This window comes from Bactrocera dorsalis, chromosome 3, assembly GCF_023373825.1.
Source record: "Bactrocera dorsalis isolate Fly_Bdor chromosome 3, ASM2337382v1, whole genome shotgun sequence".
Taxonomy (NCBI): Eukaryota; Metazoa; Arthropoda; class Insecta; order Diptera; family Tephritidae; genus Bactrocera; species Bactrocera dorsalis.
In genome coordinates this window covers 74,987,167-75,001,936 of record NC_064305.1, presented here as the reverse complement: position 1 = coordinate 75,001,936, position 14,770 = coordinate 74,987,167, and the positions used below count along the sequence as shown (strand labels likewise).

Here is a 14,770-nt window from a genome sequence, read left to right as displayed (position 1 = left end):
GTGTAAGCGGTGTCCACGCCAATACAGAAGAGTATAGATTAGGGTTTGTCGTTATGTTTTGAAATGATATCGGGTAAATGTCTGTGTACCGAGAACACAAAACTTCACCAATTGTCTCTACCTTTTGCCAAGTTACGCCAGTTGGTTCTTCTATTGGATACGCCTTTGTTTCGTGGTTCTATCTGCTTTGTGGTTTCATTTTCCTTCATATATGTGGTGGCAACCACATTACCAAAATGCAGCCCTGACGAATTTCCTTCATTACTGACGTTTCCACGGTCCTTCGTGTCAGCGCCCGCTTTGTCTGCAATGCATACAGAAGATATCTTTCTTCTATCTTTTGCGCTTGCTAAGCACACACGTGTTTCAACGACTCGCGAAACTTAACCAATTCCTATAACCAAGTTGAGTAACGATATAAATAAAAGTTTTAAATTAACCACTCGACATAAAAAGTTTTATTTAAGTTTTGCAATTAAGAAATCCGCTTCAATTGGTGACCCCGCAAGTTAGGAACATTTCAAGCAGCCATAACCTAAATTAACGCTGCAATCGCACTTTCAACACCACATTTCAACGCAAAATGTCTCTGGACGACTCAATCAGCGCTCCGTCGCAATCAAACATTCAGATTTCTAGGGAAATCTCCATCAAAGCTCCACCATTTTACAGCGAAAAACCTGCGTTGTGGTTTGCGCAACTCGAGTCGCAATTCAGAATGCGGAGCATTCTAACAGAAGTCGACAAATTCCACGTGGTCGTGCCTTTAATTGACACTAGATCAGCCTCCACAGTCGAAGATATAATTTTGGCACCACCTATTACCAATCCATATAGAGAACTCAAAGAGGCACTTATTGCACGCTTCTCAAAATCTAAAGAAGCTAACCTTATACAATTATTGGATGGAGAGTGCCTAGGTGACAAAACTCCATCTCAACACCTGCGTCATCTCCGTAGTCTCGTCCCGGACATTGATGAGGAAGTTCTCAAGGCGCGATGGCTATCACACCTTCCTCCTCAAATGCGCGCATGCCTCGTCATACAGGAACAGGCTGATCTCAATAAACTCGGGGCTGCAGCCGACAAGCTTCACGAGGTGATTAAACCGGCCGCCATAGCAGCTGTTTCAGACCTGGAGACGCAAGTAGCAGCCTTGGCAGAACACCTAGCAGAACTTTCAGCAATCGTAGCGCGCTCACGGGAACGGACCGTTCGGCAACGGCCTAGATCACGTAGCAGATCTCGCGTGCTACCAGCAACTTCATCCGGAGGGCTTTGCTGGTACCACGCCAAGTTTGGCGCCAACGCGCAAAAATGTACAACCGGATGCAAATACGAGGAAAACTTCAACAGGAGTCGTTAGTAGCGGCAGTCGACTCCCCTGCAGCCTCATGCCGCCTTTTCGTAAAAGACCTGTCCACAAACGTTCAATTTTTAATCGACACAGGCTCCGACCTCTCAGTTTTCCCGTACAATCAATCAACTCGTTTTCAGAAACCACTCAATTACCAACTCTATGCCGCCAACGGCACAATTATCAACACATACGGATGCGCCTTTAAAACCCCCGATTTTGGTCTTCAAAAAGAATTAACCTGGCGTTTTGTCTTAGCTGATGTTCCACGACCTATCATCGGAGCAGATTTTCTCAGCCATTTCGGTCTCATCGTTGATCTGAAACATAAACGCATAATAGACCAGAAAACTCAGTTATCTTCACGGGGCAACACCCCTTTTGTTAAGTCGTATTCAATCAAAACTTTACAAATTGATCATTCAACACCATTTTGGAAATTACTTTCAGAATTCCCTGACGTAACCAAACCAGACGGCCTACCAAAATTCACCAAACACCAAACTCGACATTATATCAAAACTACGGAGGGACCTCCTGTATCAAGCAAAGCACGTGGACTTACACCTGCAGAAATGTCACGCCACGCTAAGTATCGCGTTTTTAAATTCAAGGACTTGGATCACACTAGCCACGTTTTTGTCCGCCGCGGACAAATTGGTCCTTCATTTAGCCATCCATACGACGGCCCATACCGAGTCGCGGCCCGATACGCCAAGTATTTCACCGTTCACATCAATGGAAAAGACATCCCAGTTTCTATCGATCGTTTGAAACCGGCGTACATCGTAGCGAATGATCAAGGAACACTCGACCACTCGGACGCAGCAGGCCAAAACGTTAGAACAAGGGAAAAACAAAAAAACACGTTCATTTCGCAACCTAATTTATTTCACAAAGAAGGGGAGACATGTGGTGGCAACCACATTACCAAAATGCAGCCCTGACGAATTTCCTTCATTACTGACGTTTCCACGGTCCTTCGTGTCAGCGCCCGCTTTGTCTGCAATGCATACAGAAGATATCTTTCTTCTATCTTTTGCGCTTGCTAAGCACACACGTGTTTCAACGACTCGCGAAACTTAACCAATTCCTATAACCAAGTTGAGTAACGAAATAAATAAAAGTTTTAAATTAACCACTCGACATAAAAAGTTTTATTTAAGTTTTGCAATTAGGAAATCCGCTTCATATATATCGTTTACGTGTACGGCTCCAAAGATCTTGCGGAGAACGGTTCTCTCGAATACTCCGAAAACTTTCTTATCACAGTTCGTCATCGCCCATGCGCTTGATCTCCAGGCTTAGACTACTAGTTACTACGGTTCAGATTAGCTGGACTTATCAAATTTTCCAGTATTATATTGAAGAAGACACACGAGAGAGAATCATCTTGTCTAATATCTTGTCTGGTATCGAACGGCTCGATGAGGTCCTTCGCAATTCTGACGGAGTTTATGGTTGTGATCAAGCGGTTTGAAATCGATAAATGGTGGTGGATGTCGATCTTCTCCAGGCTTACGTATATGTATGTTGGCAATGAGGCTCCGAATATTCTCTTCTATGGCGTCAATCGTCTCTACTTAGACAACGACTTCATATACAAAAAATAGCCCATGGGTATTAAATGTACTAGACTCTTGGTATGGAATCTCTGAGGATGCGTATTATCTAGTAGATTGAACGTGGCATAAAACCGATCTGTGATTGTTAGAATTAACGCCTTTTCTTATGCCGACAGAGTATTTGACTCAGCGTGCGATGCGTCTTGCGAATCAAACCACAATAAATTGGCACGATTTCCAAAGGTTGTTCCGGAAAAAATTCAATTATCATAAGATGACAAACCGTACTGAGTACAAATCAAGTAACAGCTGGCCTTTACCAACCAGAGATCAACTCTAAAAAAACACCCGTTATTTCTAATGAGTTAATTTTTCACAAATATTTCTGCTTCTACTTATGCACTCATTCAACCTATTTTTTATCAATCAATGTATACATACTTGAGTGATTTATGGCTAACTTGATATTACGCCCAAGAGTAGGCAACGTTTTAAGTTTATGCTTTGCTTAAGCTAAAATACATACATCTGAAAAAGAATAGAGCAGAGAAATCTCGTCAATTTCTTCTTGACTTTACAGCTTACGCTAGTCTGAAGATGAAACATCTAGGCTCTCATACTTACGATCAAGCGGCCGGATATTGATGGAATAAAAATTAGATGACTGATTTGTAATAAGTTCGAAGAGTGGCTCCGGCACACGATCTTGGAGTTTTGAAATCAAAAAGGACATTATTAATACTTTAGAATGATCCGCTTTAGGCCAAATACGTAACTTTTTTTTTATTTTGGGGTTAAAATTAAAAGAAAAGATTTTTTCACGAGAATTTTTCACGAGCAAAATCATTCGGCACAGGTAGTAGCAGATATTAATCACTTGATCTGGACTACAAGCTGGGAGGTGGCGCACCTGCGAACCAAGCTCTCAGAGGTGAGGCACTTTAGATGTGTGTGGTCTGAAGTTGTCGTGATAGAGTACGATTTCACTCCTATTGGCCAAAGTTGGCAGTTTCTGGGCGAATACTTCCTTCATAGGGTCCAATTGTTTACAGTACATGTCCGATTTAAGAGTTTGTCTGAAGCCGAGCAATTCATTCTAGATGATTCTCTACCAAATCTCTCCAAATACATAGCGAATGCTTTCTAACCGTCAATCCTGGTTTGGCCATCGTTAAAACATTATTTCATAGCTCGTTAAGAAAACATTTAAGATAACTTTTTCTTGTGTTCGACTTTATTTTAAATCTTTTTTATTTTTCATTGTTAGCCATTAAAGGACTTGACGAAGTATTAAAGTTAGATATCAAGTAGCTCCTAAAGTTTGTAAAAAGCGTTGGTCTCATATATGATAATTACTTTACCTCAAATTAAACAGAACTTCAACTTTATTAAGGACCTGTAGGTCAGTATAACCTAATCTAACCTAAGTCTTAATAAACATAGACATTAAAATAGCCAACTTTCATAGCTGGCAATCCAGCTGACGCTTGCTACATAATCCGGAAAACTCTTTAAGAATTCTTCATAAATTTGAGCGCGTTGAATTTTTTGGTGTATCCAATTACCAGCAATACCAATTTCTAAATTACCCAAGCTTCCATTATTGGTGGTGTGCTAAAATTAGAAGCGGATAAAATTAGCGCGCATGATCACTGTATCAAATAACAAACCTCTAAATCTATAAAGAACTCAAAGGCCTTGCTATCTACGCCATATGAAAATGTGATGGCAAAATTCTTTCTTCCTGTGGCCAATATTGCTTCATCAAAGGACCAATTCACGATTTTGGCCGGCGTTTTCGGTTCAATAAAAATCGCCATGTGATCTGGTCCGGTTAAAGTATAATTGTAACGTCGCGTATTGGTTGAATTCAAAACAGTTGTGGAAGTAAGCGTTAGCACGGGTTTTTCACGGGGTATAATCGGTGACTCATTGACGGGTAGCCACAAACTGTTCGGTGAATAGAAAATGCTAAAAGGAATAAATAATTTGAACTAAAACTCACATTAATGAATTTTGTAATGTATGTGGAACTAACCTGGGCCTGTTTTGTAGACAAGTCGATGGATCGTTGCACACAACGCTGGCTTCATAGATTGCTCCGAAGCGGTTTATCACGTCTGAAAATGTATTTGGTGTAATTGTGTGTAGTTTATTCTATACAAATATATGTCTAAGTATATGATGTCCCTATAAAAAAAACATTTGCGCGTCTAGTAATAACTGCTAAAGTTCTCTAGAAATAATTACCCATTGTCAGTAGTGCGTTGCGATTTTTACAATGGATAAAAATATCGAACAGAAAATGTGTCTAAAGTTTTGTATTTCTTACCAAATTACGTGAGCGGAGTCGTTGGGAATGTTGGAAAAGACTTACGCTGATTAAGTTTTATCAATAACACAAGCCTACAAGTGGTAAAAATCCTTCAAAGACGGTCGAGAGATCGTTGAAAACATGCCTCGTTCAGGACGACCTTCGACCTCTTCAACTATCGAAAATATTATGAAAATGAAGGATATGGAGCTTGAAAGTTTGATATAAATTGCGATCTCAATAGGAGTCAGGCGCTGTTTCGAACGACTATGGAGCCTACCATTTCTCCGCTATCTCGGGCTAGGATCAAAATTTAAACATAACTGGAGCTTAAGATTCCATTCGACCGTCATAGTCAGACGCTATGTTTATTTGATCACAGAAAAATTCTGGTGTATCTTTCATTCACCAGTAGATCCTTTCTATTTGTCCTTAAACTAGTCATATATTTGGTTGCAGTGCCCAAATATTTATTCCCAAATGCGGTACTAAGCGGCTTGGAAAGGTTTTGTCAAATTATAACTGATATGTTACAATTGTTTAAGGCCATTTTAAGTAGTCACAACTTTTTCGAAAAATTCAACAAAGTAAATTTTTGTCTAAAGCCGCACTATTATTATCCTATCAGTTGAGTTCCACGTTTGAGATACTGCTGAGATACAGTACTATCCAGTGGTACACTGACGGCTCGATAACACCGGAAGGCATTGAAAAAGGCATTGCGGGATCTCATATCAAGCTATCCATACCAATGGGACGCTTTCCAAGCATTTTTCAAGCAGAAGTTTTTGCTATCTCAGTGCGTAGAACTCAATCTTTACCGAAACTATGGCAACCAGCGTACATAGGCTGCTATATATGTATATTTCTGGACTAGGCAACACTAAGTGTTGTCAGGCGCAATCTGACATTTCCATTGGAAAGTTTGACATCTTTTAGCATAACATCACTCAGAACGTTTTGTCATTTAATCGTGAATTGTTTTATTTACAGTGATTAAAAAATTCATCTCGACCAAAAAATGGAATCAACTCGTGAACATTTTCGTGCGATTATTTTTCACAACTTTCGACGTGGATTATCACGACAAGAGTGCATCGATGAACTAAAATCTTTGTATGGCTATGAAGCACTATCCTATAGCACTGTGAAAAACTGTTACAACGAATTCAATCGTGGCCGACGCTCGCTCAAAGACGAATTCCGTGAAGGTCGTCCAAAAACAGCCGTTGTGCCAGAAAACATCGATGCCGTACGTGAACTGATAATGCAAGACCGTCATGTAACATACCTTCAGATAGAGGCATGCCTATGCATTTCTCCCACCAGCATACATTCGATATTGCATGAACACCTGGCCGTAAAAAAGGTTTGTTCTCGTTGGATCCCGCACAATTTGACAATCGCTCAAAAAAGGCTCGTGTGGATTGGTGTAAAGAAATGCTGAAAAAATACGATCACGGTGCTTCAAAAGACGTTTATAAGATCGTCACAGGTGACGAATCATGGATCTATGCGTATGAGCCCGAAACAAAACAGCAATCGACCGTGTGGGTCTTCCAAGACGAGCCAAATCCAACGAAAAAAAAAACCATTTTCGTTGATAAATATTCCTATTTTCATTATTAGGCCAGAAATATATATAGCAGCCCGCGTATAGCCATTCTTAGCGACAGCCAAGCAGCTCTAAAAGCGATCTCAGCATATGTAGTTAAATCGCTTTTAGTAGAGGAGTGCATAGAAAGACTGAACCGCCTATCAGTGTGGATGCCGGGACATAAAGGGAGAAGAAGGTAGAGAGAGAACAGCAGGAATGCCTTCAGTGGACCACCAGTCCGTTGGAAAGACCAGGCGGAGAAGGACTTGGTTTCGCTTCTTCACCAGTAAAGAAGAAGTACTACAGCTTCCCTACAGCCAAAGTTAACGCTTTTCATTGTTCTCTCTTTTTCCAAAGAATATAGGCTTTAAAGTGCGGTATGATTTCTTCTACAATAAATTTAAGTCGACAAAGGTTAAACTTTTCGGTTAAGTACAATGTCTTATAAAATCTTCCAACCTTTTAAACTCTTTTGTGGTTGAATACGAGTTTGAATATTTTTAATATATTCTGTTACTAAAAATGTTTACCCCTTCGGGAACATCTTACCTTCCGCTGTCTCAGTATGTCGATCTTGTTGATAGACATATATCGCCGACTCGTTGCTGCGTGTACTGCCATCGAGGTTATGATATATTTGATTTGTGTGCTGGTAAACAAATAAACCGTAAGTTTGCTTATTTGATTGTCGAAACTTACCTGAATTGAATAACGCTGTGGTGCTAATTGTGCGGTATAGGGTGCGCCTATCGGAGTGGAAGCTAATATAATGAAAACTACAGTGGCAGCCAAGAAGCAAGTTATGATCGAACGTGCCTTGCGAAACAAAAAATACAGTGGTATCTGGCGAAATCAGAAAAATCAAAATTTGTCAAGGAAATGTGTAATAATTAATAATTGTCTTACCAAAAATCCACTGCATAGAATCGTAATTATAATGGCAACCAAAGAAATTACTAAATCCGGATTGGTCGAACTGCCATTGCGCCCACTTACCGGTATTAATATGAAAAATATATACTCCGCAATATATGTAAAATACATGAACGGCATTATTTGACTCATTATAACGGGAATGGCAAACCAATGACCTGCGTGACATTAGATTATAAAGTCAGTGTACTAACACTGCAACTAACAGCACTTACCGATATAATGCAGTTGTGTTATTAAATTAACAATCAAAGCTGCTGCATAAAAAAATACCGGCAACATGCACATATAAGCCGAACGAATATGCAAAAATGTTAAAGTGATCGTTAAAATAATTAGCAGCAGACAATGTGAGTGCATGAATAACTGTATACGAAAATTCAAACTAAGCACGTGCTGGAAAAGATAAACATTCCACAAAAATCAATAAAAACGCTGCTAAACATTATAACGGTGTTAACTTACTTTCTTTGTACTTTCCAGGAATATTGCGGGGCAAATGCCCAAAGCGAAAAATGCTGGACAAAAGTAAAGACCGCATATTAACCAATTTGCAGAGAACCACGACATGGAACACCCTATAATATCCATGAAGTAGGCGATGAGTAACGGTATGCCAGTAGCCAATACGAGTGAGAGTATTTGTATGATTAGTGTGTGTAGGCAATACGTGGTGAATGGAAGCCAGCTTAGATTTGCTTTCGTGGCAACAAAATAAAGTGAAATTGCGATCGCTACCAAAGCGGCCGCACATACAACCAGATTGATGATAATGCTGGTGTTCAGCGTATAAGAAAGCACAAACCAGCCGAGGAAATCGAAGAAAATTAAATATTCAGGTTGGTAGTTACTAGTCTGAGGAATAAAAATAAAGGAAAATATTATTAATAATGCTCTGTATTACGAACTGTCACGAAGGAGTTTCGAAAACAAGGACTAACACACTAAAACAAGTAGGTCTTTGTGACATTTATTACAGTGGCCATATAAAGGAGCGCATTTCGGTGTGGGGTTCGTGGTGGGAGAGAGACTCCGTCGCCGAGTCCTCGCTTTCACTCCGGTGGATGAACATCAAAGTGAAGGTCTTTACCATATCGCTGATTTGCGACCACCTCCCGACGGAAGAGAAGAACGATGTGACCAAGATGCCTTCTATGAGCGCTTAGAGTGAACCTATGAGAGCTGCCCCGCCACGATGTAAATATAGTGCTTGGCGACTTTAACAATAGGCTTCACCGGGGCCCGAAATATGGTTATCTGTAGGACTAGATTCCAGCATAAGAAAATTCATCAAGCCACCTAGCTGTCTCCGTATGGAAAATTCTCCAACCAGATCGATCATGTTGTGATAGACAGAAAATACGTCTCTGTGGTCCTTTCGACTCGGATTACTACCTTGTTGCAGTAAAAATACGCACCCGCCTCTGTGCAGAAAAAAACGCACGTCAACAAACACAAGGAAGGTTGAACGTCGGGAAGCTGCAATCACAACAGACAGCCGAACAGTTTTCTTCTCAACTTGCACTCCTGCTCTCTGAGAGCACTCATTAGCAACTGGGTATAAGGAAACTGTGGGACGGCATTTCAAGCTCCTTACGTACAGCTGCAAACGAAACCTTTGGTTTTCGTAAAAGCAAAAGTACGATGAGGAGTGCAGTGTTGCAGCGGAGAGAAAACAATCTGCTTACCTCGAAACGTTAGGATAGACCACAACACGTGTGGAATGGAATAGGGAAGCGAAACACATTTGCAGACTGAAAAAGAAAAAGGCCGAAATGCGTGAGTAGGAACAGCTTGACAACCTGGCCGATAAGGGTAATCCTCGAAAATTCTACGAAAAGATGCGGCGACTAATAGAGGGTTTCAACATCAGAACATACTCTTCTAGAACCCTCAGAGGTGATCTAGTAACCGATGACCAGAGCGAACAATTCTCCAGCCTGCGGAATGGCAGCAAAGGCATAAAATCAGGAGATGGCGAACCCGATTCCCCAATCGATGACAATGGAGCAGCAAAGCGGCGGGGCGATGGATTGCCGAATAGCTATTCAAACACGGCGGCAAAAACTGATAAGGAGCATACATCAGCTTTTTTGTAGAATATGGTCAAACGAAAGCATGCCCGATGATTAGAATTTAAGCGTCCTTTGCCCAATTCACAAAAAGGGGGACCCAACAATCAACCACAATCTGTTGTGGGATAAGCATCCTCTCTTGACGAACAAATACCAAACTTTATAAGTCACTCATTATTACCGTAAGCTATATGGTGCAGAGGCATGGACGTTGACAACTGACTGAACTGATGAGTCGACGTTACGAGATTTCGAGAGAAAGGTTCTGTGGAAGAAGTATGATCCCATGCGAGTTGGTCACGGCGAAAATCGCATTCGATGGAACGGTGAGCTGTATTATTTAATTATACGAAGACATTGATATAGTTCTGCTACGATGGCTAAGTCTTGTCGTCCGAACTCGGCGGTACCCGCGTAAGCGGTGTTCACGCCAGTAAAGAAGGAGAAGATTAGACCGAAATTTTAAAATTCGAGTCCTTGACTCAAAACGTGCTTACTTACCATGGTATTCCTCATTTCAGGCGCATTACCGATAGATTTCGCCAAACTTAGCACATTATCGCCGGTATTTTGGAGGGAGGCTTTCGGAAAAACACTAAAGCTATCGAATTTTGTATGATAAACATAACCGTTATAAGCATAAGCCAAATCAAGACCTGTAAGAATTACAAATTTACTTATTTGGAATGTAAACATTTATAAATCATGACAATAATGGAAGCACACCAACCCTGCATACGACCAAAGTTTCTAAAAACTCGGAAATCTGTATCAGATGGTATTAAATTGAATTGAAAGAGTTCCTCAGCCAGGACATTGGTGAACGGATGTGGCACGCGGCTATAGTAGTTGATAAGCCAAGGGCTATTAGCAGCACTACGAAATAGTAGTTCACGACCGCCCGAGCCAGCGGCATCCAAGTTGATTACGACCCTTTGAAAAATTAATATTAATTAAGAAATGTACTCTATATTATATTTTACGGCTCAGACTTGCAGTTCTTTGCCCATTTGTGTTGGCGAACAAAACCGACCGATCCAGAGAGTACCTCCTCCTCAGCGCCATTAAATAAAAACACTATCGGATGTTCTAGTGGTCCATTGGATGCTGCCAGTACACGTAGTAACTCCAACATAACGGATACCATTGCGCCATCATCACTTGCACCGGGACTTGTTGGTTTGGAATCAAAATGTGAATTTATGAGTAAATAGTTTGGACTCTTACTGGTTCTGGCACTCAGTTTGACCATCACATTTTGTACGCTCTGGTACAAACGTGTGGCTGAGTATTGATCTGAGACCACTTGTTTATCCACTTCAAAATCAAAGTAATCACTCTTTTGGTTTTCGATTTCACTAATTTCATCCATTAGTAATTTCACCGCTTGCACTTCATTTGCCTCACTGCCGACTACCCTCGGACCGAGACTAGTTAGTTTAAGGAGGAAGTCCTGAGCTCGTTCAGCAATAAATTCGCCTGCGTGGGTTGCTGCATCCTTATGGGTGAGCGGTATGGGCAGGTGATATACCTGTTTGACCACTATTGCCGCATACAGCATTATCCAGAATGCAGTGAAGCAAGCCGCATAATACCAGTTGAGTTTTTCATTTCCCCTGAGCTAAAAATTCGTTTTCACAAAAATTAAGAAAAATAGTTGTCGGATGAAAAGAAAACGCAATAATTATAGTTTTTGACAAATATTTGATGAGTAATACAGGTTTAATTTTAAGATCGATATATACTTTGGAAATAATATTTTGTAGCTACCATAGCAGAGCTCAAATCGAGCAGAATCGCCATTTTAACGTCAGTCGAGTCTCCATAACCGGAACGGTCCAAGATTTGTGTATGATTAATAATTATCAATTCGGTAACATTTCTCAAACAAAAATATTTGGTGATAGTTTTTTACCGGTACGACAACAATAACAATTAGAACACTGAAACCAGAGAGCTAAAGCTCGTAAATTTTTTCCTAACTGCTCTAGAAAGCTGCTTTTTTGAACTCCCATGTAATAATAAGAATATGCGGTAACTATTTATCTATAAGGTCTACTTCGCAATCGAGTAGAAGATCTCCAACCGAAAGTACTGAAAGTAACATCCCTATAAACCTAATCATTCTCAGCTCTTCAAATGCATTAGGCGATGAATCACGTCTATTTGTCAGGCTGTCAGGAGCAGTCTCGATGTCGCAATCCTAGGACCCTATGTTATTGCTATTGTAACGGTTACCTAGTCCTCGTTCGGTTAGTATGGATTAGATAAGTTGTCATCGAAGTCATGCAATCGTAGGTCCAGGAAATGTGCTCCTTCGACGGTGTCGGACCATAAGGAGAGCACCTCTCTCTTAGATGTGTAGGAATGGCAGGGTATGCAAAGAGGTGATTAGAGTCATGCCGGGACTCGTTGCACGCTGGACATATATTTGATAAGTTAGGGTCGATTCTGAATAGGTAGGAGTTTAACCTGCTACAGTATCCAGAACGAAGCTGCGCAAGGGTCACTCTCGATTCTCGTGGCAACTCGAGCACGTCGTCTGCAATGTGTGGTGGTTTGACTCCATGAACGCCATACACTGAGAGGTAGGGGATGTGTTATGGCGGTTAGTGCATTACTGAAGGTTGTTGTGTCTGAAGTCTGGTCGGCGTATTGTTGGGGATGGACCTTTTGATGCTTCTAGAAGGCGGTTCCGCTACAATCAGGTGACAGCAGGGGTGATTTCTACGAAAGCTTTATTATGTTCCTTAGCTAGGAGCATACGGGCTACATACTCGTACACTGTGCAGGACTTTGATAGGAGACATCAAGAGGCATCTAGTCCGGAGTGCAGTATTCCGACATGTCTGTAGCTTTCTCGTCTGCCATCCACTGCAGTCCAGACGATCATATTGGTGCGACGTAATTATGGATCGGCCGGCCGATTGTCTTGATTATTGCAGCGAGAAAGCAAGAAAAGTCGTAGAGAAAATATCTCGTCACCAATAATGGTGCATTTGATGACCTCTACTCGACATTCTTTTTGCAAAATTTCACATCTTTTGGTATGAGTTTAGCTTTGACAAGCTTTATATCCAAAATATTAATCAAAATGGTTGACTCAGCCTATAAGATATGTTCAAATACCATCTCTCTAATGCCAACACAAGAATTTTCAAGCACTGCTTCTGTAATTTTTTTTTAACTTTTTCGATCAGAGACTGTTGCCCGAATCGGATGAGAAAACTTTTTTCTCAAAATTTACAATGCTAAAATTGAGGATATATTTATGTTCTTATTGGCATACAGCAATAAAAATAATTTTTTTCAAAAATCCCACACACAAGTTCACTGTACATTAAAGCGGGCCGGTTTTTTCTATAAACTGAGGGAAATGTTGTTTAGATTATTCTAAAAAACTTTGCCTACGAGGAAATGGGTCTAAAACCGAGCTCGAGCCAGCGATTTTTAAGGTGAAGGTTAAAAATTCTGAAAAACGGTTGTATGGGAGATATGTGATATAGTTGCCCAATCTGGCCGTTTCCGACAAATAATGAAAACTGGCAAAAAAAAACTTCGTCTTAACAACAACTCGCCGGTTTTAGACCGATAGTTTTTTAGGCTTTTTTTTTCAGAATGATTCGTAGAACACATGCTGCATAGGCGATTTTTCTAGTTTTTTGGCTCCCTGTAAATCAATTCGCCCCACTGTATATCTATCAAGTAATTCTCATGTCATATCACTTGATTAAACAATGTGTATATGTTCGAGTAACTGCAAATCTTGTTTTTATTCGTATTTTTTGTTTTTGTGGTAACGGCAGAAAACATTCATGAAGTAATTTCGAGGGATGGTGCCGAGTTGACAGTCCTTGGCTGGATAAAAACCCAGGGCCGTGCCGGTTACTTAGACCCGACTGCCGTGGGAACAATGTTCTATATATTATGTCTTTTTTATCGGTTGTTATGGTATTGAAATATGCGTTTATAAATTTATGTTCCTTATTTCACTAATACATTAATTGCATATACCATTTATATATATTCAATATCCACACTCTATTGTTGATTGGTTGTATTTCCGAATTATTTCCTCACTAAAAATGAACTTATTCACACCGGCACTAACGACGAAATAAATGTTTTGATGAATGGAAACATGGTTTTCTTATAAGATTGTTACTATAAATTGCAGCGATATGAGAGAGAAAAAAACACACAAAATCACGAGTTGTTCGAATTATAAATTGATTAAGTGTGAAATCTAAAGTACTTGTATTCTTAATTATAGCGATAGTGAAGTTGTAAGTGATATATTATCAAGACACTTGTGTGATAACGCTCAAGTACCGTTAATTTTATATACATTGTGACAAAATTGAAAGTGTAAATAAAACGCAAAATATTTATGTAATTATTCATCAATATTTATTTTGTCGCCTTAAAAGTAACCCCAGCAGATGTAATACTATTATGCTAACGAGATATCGAGTCCTCGAAACACTTTTCGGATGGCCTTCAGCTCCTTGATCGAATTTTACTTTATCTCTTCGATCATGAATGTGGCATAGGAATTCGCAGGATCAAGCATGTCCAAAGAGACTTTTTTACGGCATACTTTTGGAAAAAAATTCAGCTTTATCGGGAAGAGTCGAGCAAGACGCGTTTCATACTCAATAATCTATCCAAATAATTCCAACGGACTTGCGAGAAATGTCAAGCTCTCTTGCCATTCTTTCTAACACTTGCTTGACGGTTTTCAAGTACTATATCCTTCACTTTTTTGGTATGTGTCTTCATCAGTTGAAGAAATCGAAGGTCGCCCAGAACGAATCACGTCTTCGACGATCTCTCGAACGTCTTTGTACCAATGTAAGGCTTGTGTTTTTGATAAAACTGAAGCGCCGCAAGCCTTTTACAACATTGGCAACGATTCCGTACACGAAA

The 14,770-nt window shown here is 40.2% G+C and overlaps 2 protein-coding genes across 2 annotated transcripts; one reads left to right on the top strand and one right to left on the bottom strand.

The window, feature by feature from the left end:
• Nucleotides 1-583: 583 nt before the first annotated feature.
• Nucleotides 584-1,366, top strand: LOC125775294 (uncharacterized). Its single transcript, XM_049452744.1, has one exon. It carries the CDS (start codon nt 584-586, stop codon nt 1,364-1,366), a length of 783 nt encoding a protein of 260 aa, XP_049308701.1.
• A 2,768-nt stretch (nt 1,367-4,134) lies between these two features.
• On the bottom strand, nt 4,135-14,005 carry LOC105224577 (endoplasmic reticulum metallopeptidase 1). The gene is made up of 12 exons (XM_049451787.1): nt 13,856-14,005; nt 10,834-11,462; nt 10,572-10,774; nt 10,343-10,497; nt 8,232-8,621; nt 7,982-8,162; nt 7,740-7,924; nt 7,533-7,676; nt 7,383-7,482; nt 4,961-5,042; nt 4,593-4,893; nt 4,135-4,536 (listed from the first exon to the last, which is right to left on the bottom strand). Exons 1-12 carry the CDS (start codon nt 13,856-13,858, stop codon nt 4,369-4,371), a joined length of 2,541 nt encoding a protein of 846 aa, XP_049307744.1. The 5' UTR covers nt 13,859-14,005; the 3' UTR covers nt 4,135-4,368.
• Between the last annotated feature and the right edge of the window lie 765 nt (nt 14,006-14,770).